The sequence below is a fragment of the Cyrtonyx montezumae genome, unplaced genomic scaffold (genome assembly GCF_038088225.1).
Source record: "Cyrtonyx montezumae isolate F1298 unplaced genomic scaffold, pur_monq_1.0 scaffold_3, whole genome shotgun sequence".
NCBI lineage: Eukaryota > Metazoa > Chordata > Aves > Galliformes > Odontophoridae > Cyrtonyx > Cyrtonyx montezumae.
Window position 1 is genome coordinate 60385873 of NW_027072034.1, and position 27950 is coordinate 60413822.

A 27950-nucleotide genomic window follows, 5' to 3' on the forward strand; every position below is an offset into this window, starting at 1 on the left:
AGGTCTTTTCCAACCTTGATGATTCTATGATTCAATGACAGCAGTTGATCTGTATTTCCCAGAGGAAACAGAAGTTATCAGGTGACCCATGAATTCTTGAAGTTTTAAGTGGTAGACTTCTGAATGCTCTTAAAAGGTGATGCTTCTCCTCTGCTCCAAAAGCACGGAATACACAGTTGCATACATGGTACATGATAGGCTTTAAAAAGGGGATCACATGTAAGTGATTAAAAGATAGTGTGTCACATGATGTTACCTTCCAGATTTTCAGATATGAAAGATGAGATTTTCTAACAAAAAAAATCCATCATCTAGACACAAAGCTTATCAATTGAATGAGCTAAGGATTAAAAAACCACATTTTTAGGGAGATTCTTTTGCCTCAAATGCACTTCTTCACTCTAAAATGAAAACCATAACACAGAAGCGGTACACTGAGAAAAAAAGGAACGTGTGCAAGGTGAGTATCAACTTCCTTAACAACTGAACTCTGCACATATAAAATCAATAATCAGATAGCTCTGTTGAGTAAGCAGCTTAATGAAAAACTGTTTCCTAAGTGGGAAAATCAAATACTAACACCTCAGTTTTCCTTGTTGCTACACAGTTGCTTTGGGTATCCATAGTCACACAAAACTGTAACTAATACAAATAAAGCATACTCTTTTTTAGTATATGAATCACTACTTCTACAAAAGAACCCTGCATTCAGTAGCTGTGAAATGAAATGTTAAAAGAGAACACAATGAACAAGCAAAACATACTACTACAAAGTAGCTCTTCTGCAATCTCTATGTGAATTTACAGAAGAAGAAAACCTGATTTATGAAAAAGAAGACCCTTATACCTAAGAGGTTAGCTAATCAATTTGCAGAGCAGAGAAGCAGATTTTCTATCTACTGACCCAAAGTCTAAATGTGGCAAGAACAAATGTCATCTTAAATCACAGTTTGCCACGTTGGTGAATGTGCAAACCTGCTGACTTAAATCAAGGACTGATGCATACTTTTGTTCACGCTTCGTTGAATAAAGGTGAACAAGTTTAAATCTGTTCCATTAATTTTCCGTCATCTCTGAAAGTTCAAGCATCTATTGTTCTCAGAAGATAAAGAAAACACTGTTTTCACTGAAGACCATAATGTCAAAAGTCGCAACTGTGAGAAAATTTGATCTCCATGATAAAACTGTAGAATGAATGAAATACTAAAATGAAATCTGTCAAAGGTAAAGTTATCTTTCTTGCTACACAAGGTCTGGTCTTCTCCAGGCCTTTCATGGGTGATTCAGACTTTAACACGTGAGTTCTCTCTGTAAAGTCAGTGAAACCTCCCACATAAAGATAACTGTGTTTGAAACAAAACAATCATTGAGAAGGCAGTCCATCAGTTCAAAGCTACTGCACAGCCATCAAACAACAGCCATTTTCGTCATTTTCAACATCCAAGTTCTTGAATTCAAGAGTAACGTTGCAATTGATGCAAGAGATTTGGCTTCTGGATCAGTACAGTATGAAACAGTCAGTATAACCTTTATTTTAATTTACTCAGTGGGGTTTCTATGTGTGGTAGAACATTCAAACAGCAGTTTTGTGCAACAGAATCCTATAAGGGAGAATCAAAACAGCAAATACTTCAACTGCATGAAATACAAAGCAAGACTGCAGCATCCCATCACTTGCAAGCCTACCACTTTCCAACATGCCAGCAACATGAATTGCTGGCAGAAAATGCATACTTCATACAGTTGCTGAATGAAAGAGGAACAACATATTCCACTTTATTCATAGATAACCCATGTGAGAAAATCCTTAACTATCTATTTCTCCTGCATGCAGAGAAATCTGTACTTGAAGAATCCATCTTGTGACACAACTTGCAAGGGCTTTTTCTTACACCCTGTGTCAGTGGTTTGCCATCATTAGTGTATTGATTGAAAATATATGATTATTCACCCTTTTTCAATTTGCAATCTTTTAATTTTATTGAACGTCGCTTGCAAACAGCCTGACAGATAAGAACAGAAGCTCTCCACGAACATCAAATTTAGCATGCAAAAATAAAACCAAAGTACAAAACATAGTTTATTCCAAATGTTGACACAGTCTTGCTACAAGCTGAAACATGATTCTGTTGCCTAGTGACATAGCTTTGAAGAAAATGTAATTTTTCTAATATCAATGCAACATCAATTTTGCATTTTATGAACACACAAAGTTTATCACAGGTCACTGTCTCAAAATAACTATGTGTGTGTGTGTCGTTATTTCATAATGAACACGAGGTCATTCAAGGTAGCTTATCACACAATCCTAATCACAATAAAGCCCAAGAATGTGTATTCCAAAGTAATGTGTGCATATATCTGCAACTGACTCTAGAATATCCTAACATGCAAAACTGGCCAGCTATTCCATGAAAGCAATTTCACTGACTTCCACTGACTTGTTCCTGTCTATTACTTAGTACAACTTGGTGTTTCTCCAGCTTATACACAAAAGTTAAACCAAAAGGAGTTATACTGTAACAACTCCTGCAGGTCTCCTCTAGACTAAAATGAAAAAGGTTTTTCAAGGTTATCATGCCATGCTGGTAACATGATTCGCAATCCAGAATTCAGTGCAATGGTTCCAACCAATTGGATCTAAATAGGTCCAAACACACTTTGATTACCTGTGGAGAGTTGGGTGGGAAAAGGGTTCATTTCTTTGTCCACCATTTTCTGGTATAAAGCTCTTAAGCTGAATGGCTCCACAGTGAAAGGTAACGTTCCAGTCAACATCGCGTACATGTTCACCCCACTGAAAGATAACACACAGAAAAAGAAACCAAAACAATCAGGAACAAGGAGATAATTAGGGTTTGATTTTCTGACTGTATGTCATCTTTAATGTCTGACAGTTATTAAAAAGCTCTCCCTTCTGTTGTGCACAATGACTTGGGCAAGAAATTGCAGAAGTTTGCTCATGGAGAGTCACATAGCGTGTGGAACATAAGCTGGGACTCAAAGAACTAAGCCCAGATGTTAGGCAAGTTCTTAACTCAATGTTGCTTCACAACTATATCTCCCATCAGGTTGCATAAATGCCATGCTTTCAGCAACTTTGTCCTGCCTCTGCCCTGGTTATGGTATGACCGACCATGTCAACAGGAATATCACCAGTCCTGGTTCAATGCGCAAAGGTTTCTGCTGACTCCCATGGCCTCTGGTGCAGCACAAAGATTAGGTGTGAACAATTACATTTCTCAGAGCAGAAAAAATATTGCTTATTTATACCCAGCAGAGCCAGTGATGAAATGTGGATTGGGTATTCTTATTCTTTCCCTCTTAAAAGAGCTCTAAATTCAATTGAGTGGAATTCCTTCCTTTTGGGAATTGGTTTCCCCAGTCTGCTGAATGAATGTATGTGAACAGAAAGAAACCAAACCAGTGTGCTTTTATGAACTATGATCACAGGAACCATTTGTTCAGCTATGAGAAAGGGCAGGGGTTAACCATACTTTTCCTTCTTAGATGAAAAAAAAAAAGCAGGATATTATTACTGGAGAAGTTTAAATGGTTTACAGGAATGACTGCTCTCTGCATTGCAGTACCAGTAAGAGCATTCCTCAGGGCTGGTAATCTCACCCTTGATGTGGAGGGGTGGCCCACTGCAGGGTAAGAAATGAACTAGCTGCTTGATGGAACTAGCTGTGGGTCTCCTTGGAGCATGTGCTCCAGGATCTTCCATACGGGAAGTTCTCAAGATTCTTTAGGTATCACAATGCTGATGTATGAGTATGAGAGATTGATCCATGTCCTAGTCTCATACATAAACTATGGCCAACTTTTCTCAGCAGGAGCTTCACTTATACAGTATTTTCTATTTTCAGAGCATTTCAAACACTTTAACTTGGGAATCGCCACAATTCTATAACTTTATTTAAATTTATTAATATTTTATTATCCCCAGATCACTGGTGAGGGAAAACCTTCAGATACTAATAAAAGCTAAAAGTCAGCTGATTTCATCCAATTCTTCTCCAGGACAGGCAATGGTAACTGACACCATAGCCAACAGGAGGGCTGAAGGTATACCACAGTCTGTAACAGTACTGCAAGCAAAAGCAATGACTCCAGAACACCTTTTTAGCTTCCTCTGTTGCTGTCTATTCTTTTGCCTGAACACTGCTAGGTGCTCAGGATAACAAATCTGCTGGCCCCATTTCTTCTTCCTTTCTAACTACTATGCTTTCAAAGTGATGACTGGAACGGTTTTCACATCTTCTGCCAGACTTGACTGTGGATAGTACACAGAGACTACGTAAAAGCTTCAGGATCCTTCAGGGAATATGAAAAAATGTTGATCCTCTTGTGCCAGAGGACACAACATATGTCTCGCTAACTTGTCTCAAAGTCATCAATCAAGTTGGGCTTTATTGCAATCACACCCTGTTCTGCTTTCTATCAGTCTACATACAGTTATGCAAAGCTCTATTTCAAGTCAAGATATCTGTACAAAATAATTCAAAGAGTCATGCTAATTAAACAGATTTTCTTGCTTATTTCTCATTTGAGCAGTCGGTAACAATGTAAGTAACAAATTATAAATCAGAGAAGTAACTCACATGGACCAAACGTCTATTTTGGGCCCGTATTTTTTCCTTGCCAGCAGTTCAGGGGCTGCATATGCTGGGCTCCCACACTGGGTGCTGAATGGATCAGAATAACCCAGGATGCCTGCACAGTTGCTCAGTCCAAAGTCTGTGAAAAGCATAGAGACACAGTTATGAAAGGGACAGATACGGTAAAATTGTGCTAAAGCAGAAAGGGGGAAAAGCACATTTTTAGCAAAAGCTATGCAATGAACTGCTGAAGAAAAAATCAATCACATGAAAAATTTTCTACAATTTGTGCTAAATAAAAAGAGAGTTTGACAAGCAATAAAAGAAGTCTTGGAACATGCATGAATATCAATTTTATACACAAAGCAACTGTATTTCACTCAAAATTGGACAGCTCAATTGGAGCTGAGTTTGTGCCATGCAGTACATAATGGACATGGGGTAGAAACTAGCCTCAGGCAGTCAGGGATTCTGCACTGTGACAGTACTTCGCTAAGAGGCTAACTATTGCTTCTTCAACATTTTCCTTTATTTCATTTAAAGGAGTAATCAGATTTAAGGCAGGGAGGTTGTTTTCTGTAACTACTACAAACACAAAGGGTTGCAGAGTCAGCGTTTCAACTCTAAAACAATGCAGGGAGATCTTGAAGCAAGAAGAGGAATGTGTTGATTTGGCTCTCTCCCTACTTTTCTGTCTTGAATTATGCCATTTCTGGCTGCTGGGTGTATCTGATGTTCTCTGCTGGCAGGAACAGCAAGGGACTGGCAAAAGTTGGCATCATAAACTGATCAGGAACAAGATGCAGTCCCTCAGCACCGAAGAAGACTGCAGTTTCACAAGTGCTCTCTGCCAGCCCAAGCCCAGGCTGGCGCCATGGAGGGTGTTCTCCCCATCTCCTTTGTCTGCTCCAGCACTGGTGTGGCTTCAGGGCGAGCTGCATTTCAGAAAGGATCTTAAAAATTAAACCACTAAGCAAGAAGAGAAATTAGGAGAGAGCAGCTGTGGAAATGGCCTGCAGCTCGGTCAGCAGCAGCGGCAGAAAAGTCTAGGGGCAACATGCAGTCAGGGTGTGCAGGCCCACCCTGCCTGTTGGCCCACTTTTCACTTGGTAGAAAGCAATTAAGAAGTCACAGTATCAGAGATATCAAGGAAAAGCAAGGAGGGCTTGCAGAGGGTCTCGAAAGAGGACAAACAACTTGCTGCTGAGGCCTCATCTGGAGTACTTTGTTCACCTTTGGGCCCCTCACTACAGGAAAGACATCCAGGCCCTGGAGCATGTCCAGAGAAGGGCAGCAAAGCTGTGAGCAGCTGAAGGAACTGGGGCTGTTCTGTCTGGAGAAGAGGAGGCTCAGGGGAGACCTCATTGCTCTCTACCTCCTCCTAAAAGGAGGTTGTAGCAAAGGCAGCAGTGACAGGACAAGAGGGAATGGCTCCAAGTTGCATTGGGGGAGGTTCAGGCTGGGTATTAGGAACAATCTCTTCCCAGCAAGAGCAGCGAGGCAGTGGCGCAGGCTGCACAGGGAGGTGGTGGAGTCACCCTCCCTGGAGGTGTTCATGGATGGGGTACTGAGGGACGTGGTTTAGAGAAGTCACAGGCATGAGCTGATGGTTGGACTGGATGATCTTGCAGATTATAAGGATTATTTGATTCTATGACATGATAAAGGGAAGAAAGGTGGCAAACTTGCAAGGATGAGTGCAATGTGGGCAAAGTTTACAGGCTAGGAAATCTTCCTCTGCAGCAGGGCAACATATCCATGAGTAGAAGACTTAGAATAGTCACAGCCAAAGATGTTCACATTTATTAATAGATTGCTACTGATGATAGCTGCAACAAAAATACCAGTATTAAGAACACTGACATCTGTTTATTTCCTTTTCTATTCAACCAATGTTCTTAAAACTTATCTGAATGTTGATATGTTTAAAATGAAAATTGTCTTACATATAAATAAGGCAGCCCAGAGAAGCAGAAGACTGAAACCTGCTCCTATAGACTTGTGCCTTGTATCCACATGTCTCATAAAGCAGCAGCCTTCTGGGTGTGCTAGCCACCTGCTTGACTGGGCTCAAAGCATCACATCTTGCAGACCAAATACAGGAAGCAAATACTGAGCCCACACCTCCCTTCACTAATTAGAGTCTCTCTCCTTATTTGCATGAGATTTGAAGTAATAGCCTGTCCTTTAGTATTCAACTCATGCCAAATGTGACAGAAATCAGACAAGAGTCCCTTACAGTATTAAAAACATCCTTGCAAGGCATTCACATAAACCTTGCTCCTTTATGAAATTGGGCTAAAAACAAATAATGCTTACAAAATATATACATATAAAAGTGACTATTTGGTTGTAGAGACGAAAGAATAGTGTGGACAGGCTGGTTCTCTGAGAGTGCAGCACAATCATATTTAAACAGGCTCAAAGGGCTTTGCTGGAGAGCACTGTAACAGCTGAAGGGAGGATCAAGGCAATTTCCTTGCCTCTGATGGAAAACAATTGTCTCTGCACACTGTTTAAACATCTTTGCTAGATATGTGTTATCCCTGGGGCTTATACAAATACTTCTGAGGAGCCACTTAATTAATTTATTTATTAGCTATGGCCTGAAAGAGGTTATGTCAACTGTTAAATACTTTAAAAAACTCCTACAAATAATACCACTACAATGTATTAGTCATGGTCTTTATCCTACTGTGACATATCACCTCAAAATTACTTGATCGCAATACAGTGTTTTACAGTCAAGTACATAATGTTTATACACTGACCTGGTGTAAACCAGTATCTGTTTATCATTATCAATGGAGGTATCCTCTTGTGAAAGTTTTCACTATCCTATTTGGTTAAACTACAAACATCTCATTGACTTATGCTCATTCATTAAATCTCAGCTGGTGTACCGTCTTCTTTTTCTTTTTTTCTCATGCATTTTGGAATTAAAAAATGCGTGGAGACAGGGATTTTATTGCAAAATAAATGGGAATATTGTTATGAATACCATGGCAACACATAGCAGTCACAGGGTGATTTGCGTTAAGGATGCACTTTTAATCTTGATAAGAACGGTATTACCACTAGCACTGATAACTTTACTGGTACTCCTGTCTCTGTCTTGGGCTTCTTTCAATAAGCCTAGCTAATTGCAGAATTCAGATCAAAGGCCATACTTGGCTTTCCAGCGTAAATATTATGACATGGAAGCACCACCACCCCCACTCTTCATGCTATCGAAGTATCGCATTACGCTACTACTTCTCAACGCCTCCAGGAAATCAGCATTACAACATTAAGCTATGGATACACGGCTATCTCTGAAGCTGTGACAGTTGGGATATTGCCTTAGTACAAAGCAAGAGCTCATGGACAAGTTTGACCTCTGTGTACGCCAGCGGAGCTCCACAGACTTCAGCAGAGCTACTTATTGGCAAAGTCCTTTTGGTGCCACAGTTCCTTGAGCAGACTGCCAAGGGTGCATGCTGCATGCTCCGTGAGTGACCCTCCATGGCACCTCTATGAGATACCTGCCATCACAGGCTGGTACACAAAGAGAAGTGAATTACTTCCAGCATTTCCACTCCTGATGTTCTCAGATTTGAGACTTAACAGACAGCTAAGAGCAAGCCCACTTAACACAGCAAATGGACCTTTTCAAATAATACTACCTAAGAATATACTCTAACTAAAAAGTGTCATTAAGCAGCTGAATGAAGAAAGACATTCAAGGGATTCAGTTCTCACTGAAATGCATGAACAAGTAGCAACTCACAGTGTCACTTCATGTTACATTTTTCATTTTCCATTCACCATTTCTTTTTCCTTTATGTTTGTTTATTTAATTATTTATTTAATTTCATGGCTATTACATGAGCAATATTTTTAGATGCTACAGCATCTGCCTGCTGCACCAGACACGGAGAGTAAACTCCTACCCCAAAGCAGCTGATGTGAGCTGCTCTGTAGCTCAATGTCTTTCCTTGAAAGCACGAAAAGCAGCACGTAATCTCTCAGATTTTCTGGGCTACACTACACAACGACGAAACTGACTCATCATGTTTCTAGAAAGACACTACATAAAATACTAAAACTGGAATGATCTGAGTGAGGGAACAAACACAAAGGAGAAAGAGGAGAAAATGATCAGGCATATTCAACCAGCCCAAGACAGGTGCTGAAACATTTCCCTTTCATGAGTTGCACAGAAGCATAATGTGGGACATTCAGTTTGTACCAGAAAACAAATTCTAACTATCTGGGGTTGTTTAATCAAGTAGCAGCTCCTCTGGAATATTAGATTAGAGGTTTTCCTTTGGGAATGGGAGGAGAGGAAACAACGGACTTCAGCTGACTGTTGATGAAATGCAAGTGTTTGAGCTGACTGCAATTTTCAATCTGTTTTTGCTTACAGTGAAATTATTACTAATAAAGTAACCTTTATTTTTCAATAACATACCCAGCTGGACAGTGGGATGTAATTGCTTTGTTTTAAAATACATACCGCGTACAATCTGCTTAAAAGCATCAGGCTGCAGACCTGAGGACAATTTATCTCAATGTGAGCTGGGCTACAGATCTGTCTCTTTCTCTATGCATCCCACACCACCCACTGTGAGGAGACCTTTCTATGCAACTGAAGCAACTTAAACTGCAGGAACAGCTCTGAAGTTCTTTTTTGGCATGTAAGTTTAAATTGGACACATATCATCTGATTAGATTTGGTTTTGGATGTCAAGTTCACATAGCGTTGCATAATCAAACACTCAATAACAGGAAAGTTATAGAAATTCTTTAAATCTATCAGATGTTCATACAGCGCTGTTGCAAACCATCTGGTCTCACTTATCCGCTAAATCAAGATAATGGGTGGTATCCATCACTACTGATGAATGATTCATGGTAACATATCAGTATCCTTTTGACCCGTAACTGACGTAATGCAGCATTCTCTTTTGCTATTATTTTTCCAGAGATATTTGATTCACTACGGAGTAATGACTAAAAGTTGTGGTAATTCTTCTAGAGACTGAATTCCCTAAGTAATTTTTGAGTATTTCAAATTTAATTAGCCATCCCCTTCTTGTTTGTTTGGAGACATGTGTGCTTTACATATTACAATGATTGTCCATTTGACCCCAGTGTTAAGTGTTTTTCATCCCTTTTCAGATGGTGAAACCTTTTGAAGAAAGTCAGGGAAGAGTTTTAAGTCTGCAACCACAGACACTGCTGCTGGCAGAAGCGGAGACACGGAAACAAATATAAATGTTTATTTTTTTTAAATGAAGGACATATTTTCTTTTCAGTGTGCACATTAGCATTAATGGGAGTTATGCAAAGGCAGTGAGAAACTACACCCACAGATGATTAATCTAAAATGTCTGCAGAACTTGAATGAATTGAGCACTACATACAACTGATACTCAATTACAAGAAGGTCTCTGTTTTTTAACTGATCTTTTTAATTTTATTTTTTTTAAACAGCTCCTTAAAACAGTTTTTTGGAGGGTTCTGAAATCAAATTTCAAGAATATAAATAGAGGACCAAATTTGGCCAGCTGCTAAAAATGTGTGTGACTCCCACTGACTTCAGTGGAAGCATATGCATATGGGGGCAGAATCCATCCCTCAGTAAATATGAAATTATCAAGATAATAAAATAAATAACTTCTGTGTTGTTCGTTCCCTAATTCTTTCAAGGTTCCTCTTTTAAATAGGAAAGTCACTTGTTAGAAGATGAAGGATTATGCCCATACCCAGTTAAAGCTGAAATAGCTGGAACATTTTTTTCACAAGATGCTGTCAGGAACAGCTTGACTGCTATCTATACTCTCCCAGCTCCTCTCTGCAGCAACATTAGCAGTTGTCACATGGAGGGTTATGAAGTCTCAAAAATACTCTTCATAAAACTACCAACTTTAATTACTGGAATTGCCAAACTAGGTTCATACCAATGAGCTTGATATTGTTGTCTTCATCTAGCAAGAGATTTTCTATCTTCAAGTCTCTGAAAGAAATAAAATATTTTGAGTGAGCCTCTGAAACAATGAAGCAATTTCCCATCACTTTCATCAGTTTCTTTACAAGATGCATATGTAATAATGGGTATTATGAAACCAGCACACACAGTTTCACATTCAAAGCAAAAAGTTCCATGCACTGTATTCTCTCCATAATTACCAGTGCTTTCACACACAGGTTCACTCCAATTCCTCATGCACAAAATGAATTTACAAATATTTGTCAGTATCTCCTAATCAGATTCTTACAATTTCTTATGCAAGTCTGCAGAAACCTTGTACATGGAAAGTTTTCAAATATGTTTTTCAATTGCAGATCATCTTCCCATTACTTCTCATAACCAAAGCCTCTTAAATAAACTGTCTTCTGCAGATACTTGAGGAGCCAAAGGGCTCTTTTCTGCTATTGTCTACAATTCTAGGGGCCAGAACTAGCCTTCTGGGAGGGAGGAAAGACAAAACCAGTCCTCTTCTACATGATCACCAAATGTTCTGTTGACATGTAAAATGAAGTAAGTGCTCATGAGTACACGTGCTCTTCATCATTCATAAATGTGGTTGTGCTTTCCTAAATCACATTATAGATTTAAAAAAAAAAAAAATCCAAAGACTATTCCTCACCCCATCCCACCTCCTCCCCTCCTCTCCCCATACCAAGAACAATTCAAAACTGCTTAAATACAGTATAAGTGTTAATTATAACAAGAAAAATCATTTAGGTTGCTGTATGACCAGTCCATGATCTCTAGCAACTAGTTGTGTCTTTATTACAAGAATTTTCTTGCAATCCATACACAAAATATTTCTAACTATTAGGACACTGGGAGATCAATAGCTCAGACTGGCAGTGATACTCCTCCCAGTATACTTCAGAAAAAAAAAAAAAACAACTAGATTAATAAAGCCATCAGCTATAATTACTGAAAGGCATGGTATTTTGCCTCTGTAAGGCAAAGGGAGTAATGAAGAATACCTCCATTACAGATGAAGATAAAATGCTTAATAGAATAAGACAAGTAAACCAATCAAAGCAAACAAAGCGTAAAGGACGTGGGAAAGAAAGAAAAATAGTTGTGACCAACTCCAGGCCTTTTGTAAAATGTTCTTCTCCACTTCGTTCTATGTCCATGCCACGTTTCAAACAAAACTGTGGGAAATGAGTATTTGTACACAGGATGACACTCACTTCATCAATAGTCACAAAGACCTACCCCCAACAGAACAGATGTTTCCATACCCTATTTAGTCCTTCTTGCAGATTTCCTTACTTCAGGCATGAAGAGAAATAGGCTGTCAAAAAAGAATACTTAGCGAATTTCAGCTATTTGGTGGCATTCCTCTCTTTGTAGGAAACTCCACGAAACACAGCACACTACAGATCCACCTCTCTGCCTCCTCCAAAGGGAGCTTCTGCCGTATGGCAGCCACCACGGCTGAGCAATTGCTTGGTACAAGAGTGATATGCCTTGCCAGATGGATCCAGATCAACCCACTTCTGCTTCCCCCCACTGCCAAAAATAGGGTTTATTTCTTCACGTGTCACGCCTTTATTGCTTGCAGATGGAGATTTTTCTACAGACAGTGTGATTAGCCTCTAGAAAGATATTGAGGCCGGGTATTTAACAGAGGTGAGTGCCAAAAAAACAGCATGGGAAAGAAAAAAAAGTCATGACAAATCAACAGAAATACATGGGGCTTCGAGTCACACCGAAACAACTCAGTACAATCTCTCAATGCAAGAAGCAAGGCAATTTGGAAGCTCTGAGTATGTTAAACATTAGCTAAGAAAAGTTAAGCTTTTAAAACTAAGGGAAAGAGGATGAAAAGATGAAAGCTATAAGCTGAGGTGAAAAGACAAGCTATTAGAATAACAAACGAGCAACAGAAGAGCTAAAAATAAATGCAAGATATTTAAAAGTATTCAATGTTCAAAAAAATAAATAAATAAAGGCAAGGATAAATATTAAGGGGGAATCTTAAAGCTATCAGAAAAAATAAATAAATATAGCCTCAGTATAGAGAGCAATCAGACCTGGTTAATTAAAGCCATTCGCCCACATGTCTGTTCTCAGCAGACTTGTCAGTAAGTGGTAGCTGATCTAACAGTTCATATGTAACACATTTTTGTCAGTCCACATCAACATGAAAGCCCTGTTTTTGGTGTGATGCTGGAAACTACAGCAGTGTATTTTCTCTCCTCGATAAAGCCTAATGAGAAGATTCCACATCAACCAGTCTCAAAAAGACATAGCCAGTACAAAATCAGACCAAGAAAAGCCAGACTACACTGTAACAGGAGAACCACTGCAACAGTGACATGGACTTGCTAGCCGGCACAGGGCAGGACCATGCAGCAGCCCGATGTCTATGAGCTGTCAAGCATCAGCAGCGCATACAGGAGAGCAGTATGATGCACAACAGGAACCTGACACCCATAGCCGGGGCTGCAGGACTGCAAATACAGCCTGCTGGTCTGGGCTGGTTGGGGTGAGGGGTTATTCTGGGACTGCTTTAACAGACTTTTAACAACAGACCAAATTACCTGCTATTTGGTTTTGACAAGAAGCGTAATTGCACAATCTGGTTTTATATCTGTCTTAAGGTCACTTTGTAGAGATGAGACTTGAGAATTTGCTCAAGTTCTTAAATGCTTTATTATGTGAGTTCTGTCTGGTTTCAACTTAAGTGTTTGGAGAGAGATTGTTTTGCTTTATCATTATTATTATTATTGTCGTCACTGTATTTACCTGACTCACCTGAGTTGCTACTTGGTTTGAATGTTTACATTAATTCACTGCAATGGGAAAAACAGCACCACTGCACTCAAAGTTAGGGAACACTGAATTTCATGCACAATATTATAATCAGTTTCACAAACAAAAAAGCAAACATTCCACCATATACATTTATTTATTTATTAATGTTTTTAACAGCTGAATACTGCAAGGCAGAATACAAGCTACTTGCTACAACTCACATAACACGTGGAAGTCCTTCTTGGAAGTCTGTAGGAAGACCCAGAGCAATTAAGCACTAGGCATACACACAGGTCCCTGCAGGCCCCCATAATTTTGTGCATGGCTTGCACTTTTCAACAGGTTTATGGAGTTGGACACAGCTGCTTTGTGACTGGAAGGGCTGTGCGGCTGAGAAAGTAGCACAGTGGGTGGGATCAGGATGGTGAGAAAAAGTCTCCAGAGACCGTCAGTTTCCCTCCTTGAGAGTGGGACCTGCTTCATAGGATGGCTTGTTTGAGTCTGGAGTTTCTTCTTTTGTTCATGGGGCTGATTTTTCCCTGGCTCTGCATAAAGCTTCCCAGACCACGTTGGAAGCCCCTGCTCAAACCAGTGACTTCACTAAGCAACATGAGCCTGCTGCATCAAGCAAGGTATCTCAGACTTGTGCCACCAAAAATCACACCTCAACTACCAATCCACATTCTCACTTTGTAGCCCCATGAAAGAGCTAGAAAGGGTGCAGAAACTTGGGTTCATCATCAATCTTAACATGCATTTCAAAGGCACCGCTTTGCATTCTAAGTACCATTTCCTTCTTTTTGCTCTTATCAGTCACAAAGTCCCTGAACTCAATGTAGCTGCATCTGTAACTGTGGATTTCAGCCCATTGTTTTTACTCACGCAAAATTTAGTTTGTTTACAGCACAGCAATCCAAGAGAGAATGCCCAAAGATAGATTCTAAATATGACATAAAATAGGAAGGCAAACCAGCTTTTCACTTCAAGAGGAGACTTTGTTCTGCAGTGCTGTCATAAATACTGCATCAGCAGCCAGACTGCTGGCACTTAAAATAAATAGGAGGGAAGTTACCAAAGCCAACATGTCAAAGCAGCGGGTACCAAGACAGGACTCCTGTAACACCCTGAGCAACTGCATCATGACACCACCTTACTCTCCTGGGTGTGCTAGAGAAAGGACTGGAGATTATGGAATAACATATAAACTCCGCTCAAAAGCTCAGGTAAGTTCTTGTGTCTGCTTTTAATTACAAAACAGCACTGGAAGGCATGAATATACTGACACAAAGACTGGAAAAGGGGGAACACAGAAAGCTACCTTCATTACCAATACATTATTAAATTCTTTTCTTTGACATCCTGACAGTAATTGCACTGAATGGGATTGAATTTTGTTAAAATGACTTTAAAAGGGTTGTTGAGAATTTCCTGTGGGATGCAGTTGCAAGCACCAAGGCTTTCACTTTGTTTTCTCTGTTGCCCTTACTCTCCCCCAAGGGGCTTATTGTTCATCCTGCCTTTTGACAGCATGAAGGCCTGTGTAAACACCCTCTGAAAAGAGAAAGCTTCACCAGATACTGCCATTTGGGTTTGTTTTCCTCTGTCAGAGGGAAAGATAAATATTCCTACCTGATTCACAGCTGAGCTTGCTGCAAGTGTATTTTTAGCAACCAACCAACTCTGCTGATAAAAGGAATGAAACATGAATGATTACAGAAAATTATATTTAGAAGAGTGGTATTTTCTTTTTCAGGAAAGCAGTCAAAGATTTCTCAAAAATGGACACTCCTCAGCAAGAGGCTGTTCCTGCACTGGGGTGCTTGCAGATCTTGTACTCCATAGGAAATGGAATAATTTAAAACAGCATCAAGCTCATGTGTGGGTTTTTTGCCTTCGCTAAATAAAATGAGATTTCTTGATGCTTTTTTTTTTTTTTCAGATGGCTCACATGTCCTACTGCTTCCTAAAAGAAGCATTTCTTTTGAGTTCTGATTCCCAACTCTAGTTCAAATACCCGTGTGCTTTTCTGTCGTGCCAAGTCTTGATTGTAAATCATGAAACTAGCTGAGTAATATTCATCAAATAATGTATTCCCATTTCATACAACTTATTTTTGGCTTCTTTTTCACCCTGAATTATAGAAGGCGGCAAGCAATCTAGATTATTCCCTGCATATTGCAGTCAAAAGTGCTGGTGCCTCCTGTAATCAATGGTTCAGTGAATACTTTTCAACACTCTACCCAATTCGGTGTGAATGATGCAAGTATTTAGAGAGAGGCAAACAGCACACCGCTTCCCGGCCTACTGCGCCGTGTTTTGTTTCACACACGCAGCGACTGCAAACGCCCACAGATCACCACCACCGCCTCAATGAAAGCGCTGTTATTTTTACCTGCTTTAAAAATAACAATAATAACAACAACAGAACACTGTCATTTCATCCAGGGTGAGCATGAATCAGCCTTCTGCACTATTTTTTCCCCCTCTTCAGCTGAGTAGTCTGTTTTTAGAGCTGCTGCAGTCAATAGCCCAAGAAGCTGAAGGACAGCTCTAGCGGCAACTGCCAGTCCTTCTCTCTCTTTTGCATGCAGAGAGATGGGAGAAGAAATCTGTCTTGGGCTGCCCATACTTTTTTGTGTGTCCACACTGCTCTGTGTACCTTGACAGTGTGAGTGAAGATGCTAAACAATTAAACTAGAGAAAATATTTTAATAGTGTAAACAGAATCAGGCCTGCTAGTTCTCTGGATGAATAACATGGGCCTGAATCCTCTCTAACCAAGAAGGGAACCAGTCCTGCCAGTCCCCCGTAAGTACACTGGAAATCATGCCAGCGAGAAGAGGGCAGATCTTTCAGAGAGAGGCTTTGGTGCTAGTGAACCCAATGCAGCTGCTAAACGCTCAACATCCTTACCTCTTCCTGACAGGTTTTACTCTGCCCATTGCAGAAACATTGACCTACCCTCCTTCCTCCTGGCCCCCTTTCCATATATACAGGATACAAATTGATCCTTTAAAGCAATAAGTAGATTTTCTCCACTCTGATGCCCCAAACTGTGGGATTAATAATTTTAAAAGGTCAGCAGTTCAACTGCTGATAAAGAACCCACAGACTAAACCTGGCGGCTGCTCAAATATTTGTATTACAGTGGTACCAGAAGTTTAGCTTGAGATAAGACCTCAGTGCACACAAGGTTATCTATGCTCACAGCACCAATCCCTTAACAGATCATGGGGAACAAGCAGAGAAACCTTAAGTCCAAAAAAACAGCTTCTGGGGCGTCTGCCAAGCCAGATGCATCCAAGAGCATAGCCCAATGGCAGGCAGCCCAGCACACAGCTGGCCACAACTGGAGGGACTGCTTCCTGCATAGCAGCCCTGTGAGCAGGTAGCTACGACTGATCCCATCTTCTACACTAAGACCCAGATCTGCAAAACTACCCAGGTGCTTCGCTCCTGATACTGAGAGGATGGAGCCTACACAACTTCCTCAGTGCCACGTAGCAAAGTCTGTGGGAGTTCAGACTTAACTCCAGTTGGCCCAAATTTAGAAAGCGCCGTCTCTTTCTTAGACAGCACCCTATAAATACACCTAAGAACAGAATAAGAGACATACTGGGTCAGACCAAAGGTACACTCAGCCCACCATCCTCCTGTCTCCATAGCAGCCAACAGCACAGAACTGGAGAAGGAAACAAGGACAGGCAGTCATGTGTGACATCTCCACCTGTACTCTCCCAGCCTCTGCCAGGTACAGCTCATGGACTTCAGGCAGAGGTATGGTATGGCTGTTTCTTATGCTGTAACCCTCAGCAGACTTCTATATGATCAACTTGTCCTGTTTCTCCCCGAGTCCAGGTGAACTTTTAACTACAGCATCCTCCTGCAAGGGGTCCACATCCTGCTTATACACTGATTAAAAGAAAGTCCTAAAGAAACACATCACAAAGCATCAGCTCTGGGTTTCTCCTGAGAAGACACTGTAAGATGAACTGAACACCTGTATACTCTGGATTGTACTCCTCTTTCTCCCAGTCTTGTGAGGTCCCACTGGGGCGATGAGATTAGTGGAAAGAGCAGTGAAGGACAAATGAGGGACTTCCATGGGCCCAATCAGGGTTCTAACTGGATACTGGGACAAATTTCTACCCAGAAGGAGCAGTGAGGCAGTGGCACAGGCTGCCCAGGGAGGTGGTGCAGTCACCGTCCCTGGAGATGTTCAAGAGCCGTGTGGATGTGGCACTGAGGGACATGGTCAGTGGGCATGGTGGGGGTGGGCTGATGGTTGGACTGGATGATCTTAGAGGTCTTTTCCAACCTTAATGATTCTATGGTTCATCCTAGCCTGACAGATGTCAGGCAGATCAGTTCATCTCCCTATACCACTGCATTTCCACCAGCAAGACAGCAGATACAGCCTCCTCAAAGGAACATTGCAGCTGCTCATTATGTAACAGTGGTACAGAGCTTCAGAGGCAAAAAAATACCACAGTAGTACAGGCTTATGCTTAAGTACGTGGAGTTGCTGCAGCTCCTGCATGCTCACCTAACGTTAAACTTACAGGCAAGCACTTTCTGGAGATACTTTTATTTTCTAAAATTTGAACATTTGAACAATATCATAAAAATTAGCCAAAAAGCTAGCTGGAATACATTTTCAAAAGGAAGTCACAAATACATGGATAGATATCGCTTCTGGGATAAGTTTGTTCCACAGAGGGTTTTTAAAATTACCTGTGAACTACTCCTGCCCGATGAAGATGTTCTACTGCCAGAATGAGCTGTCTAATGTATTTGCGTGCTTCATGCTCTTCAAGTCTCTTTTTCTCATAGATCTTGTGCATCAGGTTGCCACCGGGGCACAGCTCCATGACAAGGTAGTAGCTGTTTTCAGTTTCCAGTATATCCAGCAGCTGGGCGATGTTGGGGTGGCGGATCATCTGCTGGATCTGCCCTTCCCGTCGCAGATTCTTGGTGACATATGTGTCCTTTTTGGCTCTTTTCTTGTCAATTACTTTCACTGCCACCTAGTGAAAAATGGGAGGAGAGGGGGCTGTTAGCAATAGCACTGATGATTTATTGCTTTAACCCTGCACAAACAACCTGGAAAATAAAAATAAATAAATAAAATGATGTCATTCTCAACCGATACACAACTGTTTCAGTCACAGCTGCCCAGGTCAGAGAAACAGCTGCTTTTGCAACTCTGGTCTCCACTGACAATTTAGTTCTTTATCCCCTTAAGCGATGACAGATAAAAGTTATTGGGAGGAAATCAGTAACAAAGGGCAGGCGACAATGTCATTAACCATTCCCAAATACTTAGCACACGCAATGCTGGACATTCAACGTCATCTACTTTCTGAGAAAGTCTCCAAGCTGATATTTACAAGATGTGCCATTTTTGGCTTTTCCTCACATAGGCCATATGACTTGAGATTCTATGTTTCCATGACAAGTTTCTTAAAACTATAGCCAAGTGTTAATTTCTACATGATTGAAAAAGAAAAAAGAAAAAAAACATCATGAAAAACAAAGTTATTTTGGTACCATTCTCCTGGCACCTTTTTTTTTTTTCTTTTTCTCCTCTCTTTTAAAGCAGAGATGAGAAACAACCCCCTTCTTATCTCTGTAACTCAGCAACTTTGCAAAACCCAAAAAGGCAAAACTTTGTTTTTAAATGCAACACTACATAGAGCTGCCCAAGTCAACCGAAGCTCACAATGAAAGCATGTAATAGAAGTGAGGAGACTCCACGTCACAGCATTTGTTAGCCCCTATCAAAGTGTTTTCATTCTTAATGCTGGTGCAGAACACCACGTGAGAACAAAAAGATGAGGCTGGCTTGGATACTATATGCTTAAAGAACCTGATTTCTTTTACTGTTTTAACAGAGGTACTAAATTATTTCAATAAAAATTTCTGCTTCAATCTGCTTCAAATCTGTAGATATTTACTTATTGAGATTTCTCATTTAGAGTGGGTGCTGCAGACTTCCAGGTCATCTGTGCTAGATAACGATTTAACAGCATATGCCAGCTGAACAACAAAGGCACTGCTGAATCCTCCTCCCCTGCTCCTCATTTCCTCAGAGCTCTGCAACAAAGGAAGTCCTTCAATGCATGCACTGCGTTCCAACAGCTCAGTGATCGTTACTGAAGTGACAGTTACTCATATCCCAGGATGAGCAGAGGGAAACACAGTGCTTAGTATTCCTGTATGACACTGAATTTGGCATGGAACTGATGGAAAATGTTCTTGCTTGCACAGGTGCGGATCCAACAAAAGACACAAAATATGCCACAGTCCCTCTGCCCTCCCCAAGGGAGGCACAAAGATGCTACACTTGCATCTTTGCTGCGTGCCTTGATTTGGCCTGCAAGGATCACCTACATCACCTTACTCCTACAATAAGAAGGAACAAGAAGAAAGCCTTGGAGTCATACTGACCTGATTTGCTAACTCTCAGCACCCAGACAACAGCCCAAGTCAAACAGGCATTCCTCCTCACAGCTGACGAGCTACACACAGCACGCTTCTAGCTACAGCCAACTACATCATCACAATTCACTGCACTGGGGGCTGCTGGTCTTCCACAGCAGGGAGGCAAAGCTTTTCACAACACAGCTAGCCACCCTCCTCACGTGGGAAATGCCAAGCACATACTGAAGCACGTGGCAGCTCCCACCTTGGCTAGCCTTACCTTGCTTTCTACAAGCGATGGAAAGGTTAAAGTAGCAAACAATTTGGTTTTCCTTTAGAAAATAAAAGCAACCAAAAAAGTATGACAACAAAAATAGACCCAGATCACTCGACTTACTGAGTCAAAGACAAGTTTTTATTGGCAGAGGAAATGAAGAATAAAACTACAGGAGCCTGGGCTTAATAGTTTAACAACCAGAAGTCAGCACTGTGGCACACATTATTAGCTGGATCTATTTCTGCTGTTAAAAGATTACTCTAATGAAATACCTCTGATAAGAAGGCAAGGCTAAACACCACATGCATGACAGCTGCCTGGGTGAAATGTGGAGACGCATCAGAGCCATAAAACGCCTGGAAGCTACATTCCTGACTAGTCACATTAAAGAAAGATCATTTCATTGTGAGATAAGACAACAGGCAAATCAGAGCTCTACTTAACCATTTCTGAAAGCCTCAGGTGATTCACCAAGGAAACAGTCTTAAATTAGTAAGTTCTTCCATCTAGTGAGATAAAACCAGAAGCTTACATAGATTATTTGGACAGCAAACCACAGAAGTCATTCTGGTGAGGACTAACAAATTAATGGGTAACAGAAACACAATCTACCAGTTTGTTTGCTGGCAGAACACAATCTCTGCAAAAGTTGAAAAAGCCACAAACCAAAACGTTTATATTTTCCACAGCTGCAGGATACGCAATACAGATTATTAACAAAATGGAGTGGCAACCTGTTATACGTATCAGGAAGTCATTCTGACTAAAAAAAGCACATTACTAAATGCATGCACATCTCCTACACAGGCTGAGCACAGCTGTGGGGAACAGGGGCAAACACCTGAACCCAAGAGACAGAGCCAACTACATGTATATGACCACTTGCCAATTTCTTCACTATCACAAAGAACTTGCTATCTGTGCCTTAAGGATAAATTCTCTCATTGATTTTAACAGATGCTTGGACAGGCACGCTCCTATCCCAGCAGAACTGCCTTCAGTCCCACCCTTTACTCTGGGCTACAGTTCCAATACCTTCCGTGTTCTTAGCACTGGGCCCAAAAGGTCTGTCAGCACAGCTAATAAAAGAGGCAACAACAGTTTTGTTTCAACAATTGTTTTGCACAGGGGGAAGAAAAGACTCAAACGCCTTTTAAGACTACAGGAGACTTGCATTTCCCATACTAGACAGAGCAATGGTTTCTGTGCCATCTTGCTTTGCTCCTGGAAGAGGATCAGCACCTTGCTTCCTTTCCTAACTCCATTCTGCAGCATGGGAATATCTCAGATGGCTGTCATTCTCTCCATCTCAGTGTTGCTTCAAAAAGCAAGATCTTTAAGGAAACCTCAATATAACTAAAGGAAAAATACACAGTTGACCCCAACACGTAACGCAGCCTATCGACTTCCATATCAATATTCCCCATAACTGCTTCCAGCTTTTGCACCTCTCTCTCTCTCAGTTCATCCCAAATTGTAATTTTCCTCCAATTTACAATTCAACTCTGAAGCATGCAGAAGAAATCTAAGGATCAACCTGCACATTCAGTAACTCCAGGGTCAGCTTAGCTCAACATCCCCAATTTTAAGTTCACTAACAGTTACATCAGGGTAAGCGGAGCTGGAATGAGCCCCGGTGCATTTAATATGCACAGCCTCATGTATTTGTGTTAACTTCTGAAAATTTCATCCATGCAGAAGGAAAAAGCATTCAGGATAGAAAATACTGTAGATGTTACCTAACCATAAAACAAACATGTTCAAGCTTTCATAACCTACTCCAGATATAAGCATTATTCTGTTTTGCTCTCCCAAGTTTCACATGTAGAGGCTCTTTGCATCATGTCTATCCCCTCACTTGAGCTGTTGGCCAACATCAGCATAGATCTAAAAAACAAATGATAAAGCAAGAAATTAGTCTGAATATGTAGGAACAGTGGCTCTTGACACTCAACACTTTGCTTTTGGGTCTATCTTTGCTGTGTAAATAAATAAATGGTTTAGGTTACGCTGTTAGATACAGAGATGAATAACAGGCCATATTTTATTTTATTTTTTTAAGAGTCCTAGAATTACTGCTAGAATGAATTACCTTCTGAAGTTTATGGTGTGACACATCATATGAGCAATTGCAGCTTCTTTCAATCACTGCACTAAAATAGTTCAGGCTGGGCTAAAGCATACTGGAAGGGAGCTGAGGGGGAAGTGTAAACACCACTATTCTGCAAAGATACTTGGGAGAAGACAGTCACGATGCTTGCAGAACCCAGCAACTAGAGCAACATCAGCAAATACAGGCACGTGCCATCACCCAAACAAAAGCACACGTTTGACACGTGTGGGTGGAGGATTTTTGCCAGTCAGTGTTTTAGGAGGGTTTCTGGAGCTGCAGAGAGAGGCAGGGGGTGGAGTTGGCTGGCACTAGACAGCACAAAAACAGTCACAGCAATGCCCTGACAAAAAGCAAAAAAGAGACAGTTTAAAGGACCAGATGTTGCCTGGAGAAATGTGGGAGTGTGGGCTTCAGGTGCTGGATGACTGCAGCACGCAGAGAAAGCACATTCTGCAACTTCTTTGTAAACAGCCATGCCTCAGCATAAGGAATTGCAACAAAGCACAGAAGGTGGTTCAGGGAAAATAGCTGGGTTTCCCCACAATCCTATGTGAGGACAAACAATGCTTCGGTTCCTCCTTGTCTGTTCCATCATCCACTTCTGTTTCCCAGTTACATGGTGGAAAAAAACCTATTGCTGGAAGAACAACTTACCTAAGCAACAGACCCCTGCCCTCAGATCTGCAAATGTACCTCACCAGATCTCCCCACAAGAGGCTAACCGTACCAGCATCCTGCTGCCAAGCCTAAGCCTGCCTTTCCTCCAGCACACAGTTGCCTCAGGCTCAGCTGGCCTGCAGCACACAGTGGCTTTCTGCTGGGCTCCCCTGGGAAGCCCCAGAGCCAATACGTAGGGCTAATTTTCAAACACACACAGAATTGATAGAGAGCAATGAGTTTTTCAGTGGTTTTACAATAAAAATCTCTCTCCCTACCCACCACCTTTTCCCTGGTGAATCTCAGGCTTCATCTAGTTAAAGACACATCATAATTCCACCTGAATAAAACCTAACTTAACTATCATATGACTGCCAATGACTGCAGTCACATGGTAAGCTAGCACTCAGAACGACCTAGGTCCAAAAGCAGCCTTGGATTTCTTGCCTGCCAGATTGGGTGTCTTTATACAGGCTGTCTCTTGGCAGAAGGATGCATCTCGAAAGAAGCAAGCCTTCCTGCTTGCCAGTAAATGGGTTTTCTCAATGACCTGTTTGCTGAGTCAAAGTCAAGAGGTCTTAAACAGCACTTATGTCAGACACTTCCAATACCATCTAGAAGAACAACTTCATGGCAATGGCACCAGTCTGACAAAAAAAATGTTATAACATGTTTATCTTTGCTGAGAACAGAAGATTGCACGTGACCTCACAAAATAAGGGTATGACATTTTGAGGGCTCTTAAAGAGTTTTCCCATTCATCCAACCACTTGAATATATTCCCTCTGCAAATTCCCTCCTAACTTTAAATAAGAGGAAGCCAGTTCCTGCTGATCTCTGCCAAAAGGAACTTCAGCTGAACAGAGAGGAAGCCAGTTTGAATAAGAATTCAGCAGGCACCGTGGGATTTGGCCAGGAGACCAACACAAGAGAAGAAACTCCGGCTATAGACTATTGGAGGGACACCCTGCTTCCCTGCCCATCTCCCTCTAACTACTTTTTTTTTTTTCCTTTCTTTCTTTTTCCTCCCCAGGAACTACTTCTGGCAGCCCTGCTGGAGGTGACGCCAAGCCAGGCAGCAGAGCCAGTTCTCAGCACTGTCCCAGCTCACCACAATCATTCATTCCACGTTACAGAGTGCAGCCAGGAGGACAGTCAATAGGAAGGGCCTGGGCCTCCACCCTGAACCAAACTTTTAAGTTAAGCCAGAAGAATGTGACAAATAGCCAGACCACGCAGATATTCTGTATAGCCATTGTTAGCACAAGCTGATCTCCAGTTCTTTTCTGAAGTGCCCACGACAACTTTCGCAGTGAATTTCTTTTCTTCCCTCCTTTTGGTGATAGCTGTCTGGCATCACTCATAGCTTGCTTTGTATTTACCACTGCTCTCACTACAAAAATCTGAGCTTATTTTTCAAAGCTGTTTGGCGATTTTGGGTGGCCAATTCAAATCATATTTAACAGACCTAACTTTGAAGCCTGCCCAAGTCTCAGTACATTCTTGAAAGCAATTCCTTTAAGAGTATCTTGGTTTAGGCATCCAACCAACCAGACACATAAGAAGTTGCTTTTCATAATTCAATCCAAGAATTAGAAAACGTCAACTTTTTCACTGGGCAGTAAAAAAAAGTACTCTGATGTACAATAAAATTTACTGAGATTTAACAGCTAATGCAAAGAATATTTTCCTATGTTGGAATATATTTTCCTATATTTTCCTAAGTTCTGGTATCTTAACAAACAGAGAATTATAGAAAAGGGTCATCCAAGTAAACACATATCAGCAGTCATTAAGTTGTACTCTTTCAGAAAGGGCCACACATACTCCACTCAGGACAGAGAGAAATTGGAGCCTTTCTGTCATGACTGCCAGTCTAGGCACCATTATAAAACACAAACTAACATCCTCCAGAGGAATAAACGCAACCAAAATGTAAGGAAGACAATATGCCTGCTGCTGGGCTTTGGCCAAATTGTTTTGCAGTCTTTACCAGCCATGTCACACAATCTGCTCAAAGCTGCTCAGAGGGCACTGCTGGCAGAGTTCTCCTGGCTGTCCTGCATGGCTCCCGGCTCCTTAACAAATAATAGCATCCTATTCACCCTTAAAGAACTGCTGTCAAACAAGACTGCAGAGCATTTCTAAAAGCATCACAAAATGATAAGCAATTATTATCCATTCTCATTACAGTCTTGTCACTCATTTCAGAGAAGTCAGCAATCAACCAAACCTACAGCAATGCATAAAATTTGCCACAAGAATAACATCTGTTCTATTTATCAAGGATACAGAAGAACAACCATTCAACCATGGCCATCTGAAACCTTTTATCCTTGCCTTGTATGCTTGCTAGGAATGGAATAGGAAGAACAGAGTCTGAGTTAAAGGTACATGCATATGCATATATACACACTGAAAAGGATTCTCAGTAGCTGTGCAGTGAGAGATGCATTGAGATTTTACATTAAATAAGCAGTATCATCTCTGCACTTTATACTTGAGTAGTGTTGTTCAGTCTTCAATAATTTCTGTGTTTGCTCTTTGTAGGACAGCTGAATTATATATACATATGTATATATATTTTGTGTTTTCTCCGGCATTAGGAAAATCAACAATTAAAAAATGTAGGAAGAAGTCATTTGTGTTAAAATATTCTCTTCAGAGTCCCTGACAGGGTAAGCCAAAAGTTCTGGAGTTAGCAAGAGACAAAAACAGCTACTGTAGAGATAAGTACAGGACAAATGTGTTAGTATGCAGGGGACCACTCACTGTTGGCAGACCAGACAGTCAGGGAAAGTTTAAATCAGCCCCTAAAGAAGCATAAACTTTTCTAAATAGGAAAGTAGCTCAGAGTATGCTCATTCATATGCTTCTTAAGATTTAAGGCAGCCAGAATGAAAACCACCAGAAGATAAGATCTTACCATTACCTACGATGCAACAAAGATAGCACCCAACAATGTGCAAAAGGATTGTGGATTACTTTAAATAAGCAAATGAACCATCCTGCTGTCACAGCTAACCTAAATGTAATCCTTAAAAAGCATAAGCAGGATGTATTTGTTAAAGTAAGAAAAGGTATTAACTACACCAGTACGTGACACCAGGGATTATTATTAGATTACTGCAACCAACTGTGGTGTAAGCACTTCAGGAATTATTAAAAGTTTGCGAAGAGTTCCTTCTGAAAAGAGCTTCAAGGAACAGTCCGAGGTCCAAGAAGCACTTGACAGAGTAATATAGTGAAGCTCCAAGTTTTTAATTAAGAGAATGATAAACAGCGACTTGATTTTCTGCAAGTACCTGCGTGAGAAAAAGGCTGCTGATAACAGACAGCTCTTTAATAAAATAAAATTAACTTCCCAAAAGGTGAAGTTGGGCAAACTCAGGCTGCAAATACAATCCATGTTTTTCAGGTGCAGTGAAGCAGTGAAAGGAACATCTTGTCTTACTGAGATGAAAGTAGACTTTGAATTCCATCCACCCCCCCTCAGAAGCATGCAGTAGCTCAACAAAACTTTGATACAGATACTCCCAAAGACAACATCAACTCTTGTCTTACGTAGGAAGCCAGGTTGGATGATTACCATGGTGCCTTTAGGCACTAATGCCTGTACAGGTGGGAAGAGTAGTTCTGACCCAGCAGAGCTAGGCAAAATACTCTGGGAGCCAATAGCAGTGACATCAAGGGATGCAAATTTTGAAAACTGAGATCTTTGCCTGAGCTCTGTGGCACTGAAGACATGAAGTGTCACGAAGAGTCATGCAAATCTTGATGCTGCTACAGATAGCCCAACTCACCCACACATCTGCTGCCTACTTCAAAAGAACAGCAAAATTAGTGTTTCCACAAGGATCTGGAATTTTGATGCGTCAAGGCATTGGTCTTTCTAAGGACATGCAATAGGGTTGCTCCCACCATGCCATGTGCAAGGGTAGACCATCTGAAGGCTTTAAAATTAACAGCATTGCAAAGCTGTGAGTTCAGATTGCTCAGAGAATCATAGAATCCTTAAGGTTAGAAGAACCACTAAGATCATCCAGTGCAACCATCAGCCCATGCCTGTGACTGCTCTAGACCTTGTCCCTCAGTGCCACATCCACACGGCTCTTGAACACCTCCAGGGATGGTGACTTCATCACCTCCCTGGGCAGCCTGTGCCACTGCCTCATCACTCTTGCTGGGAACTTTTCTTTCCTAATACCCAACCTGAAGCTCCTCTGGCACAGCTTGAAGCCATTTTGTCTTGTTTTATCACTGTTACCTAGCAGAAGAGGCTGACCCCCACCTCATCACAACTTCCTTTCAGGTGGAGGTAGAAGAGTGATATGGTCTCTCCTGTGCCTCCTCTTCTTCAGATGGAACAATTCCACTTCCCTCAGCCACTCCCCATCAGACTTGTGCTTCAGAGCTCCCTCATGGTCTACTCCAGCCCCTTTCACATGGTATGACATTTCCCATATTCCTTCCTCCCTCTTCTTCCTCCTTCAGTCAGTCAGGAAGGAAAAAAGAGGTGACTGCTGATCTAATGCACTAGTGCTTTGTTTGATGCAGACTGTTTCCACAGAACAGCTCAGCTTCACTGGAGGAGAGCCATTCTCAGCCATATTTCCCTTTAATATGTTTTTTACTTCAAGCCATACTTATGGGTAATTTCATGCTATATTTCACGAGTAACGACTTATCTTCTCCTGTACATACTACTGCTTTGCTGTTTCCATAAAGCCAACTGCCTCCTTCCCTCTCCATTTTCAAACAGAAGGTCGTACCCTTATCTTATGTAAGGAAGGGCAGCAATTTTGCCCCTTCCCAGATGTTCTGAACAGAAATTGCCACAAGTTACACATTTGCTTGGCACTACATGTTGAAATCAGCTGAATGTGTATGAGATACAGGTGTAGGCATAGGCATGTCTATGGGCAGAACAAGTCATTCATCCTGAGTGGGTCATGGCGGGGGTCCATCTAGCCTTTGGCAGAAAGAAACCAAGTCCAGTGACCTTTTCTTGCTCTCCCGGTCAGCTAATTAATGGAGTAGCAATAACGGTGTTCCCTGAGGGACAAAAGCACAGTTTTTACCTCCCTGGCCTCTAACGATATCTACACA

General features: G+C 41.2%; 1 protein-coding gene across 2 annotated transcripts in view; it reads right to left on the minus strand.

The window, feature by feature from the left end:
• The window catches only part of HUNK (hormonally up-regulated Neu-associated kinase), a 54168-nt gene that overhangs the window by 17515 nt on the left and 8703 nt on the right, over positions 1 to 27950 (minus strand). For both annotated transcript variants that reach the window (XM_065741808.1, XM_065741807.1), the window contains exons 2-5: positions 18106 to 18398; positions 10547 to 10602; positions 4605 to 4740; positions 2670 to 2797 (exon numbers count right to left, since the gene is read on the minus strand). In XM_065741808.1, coding sequence (XP_065597880.1) covers positions 2670 to 2797; positions 4605 to 4740; positions 10547 to 10602; positions 18106 to 18398 — 613 coding nt within the window. The remainder of the gene's footprint in view (positions 1 to 2669; positions 2798 to 4604; positions 4741 to 10546; positions 10603 to 18105; positions 18399 to 27950) is intronic.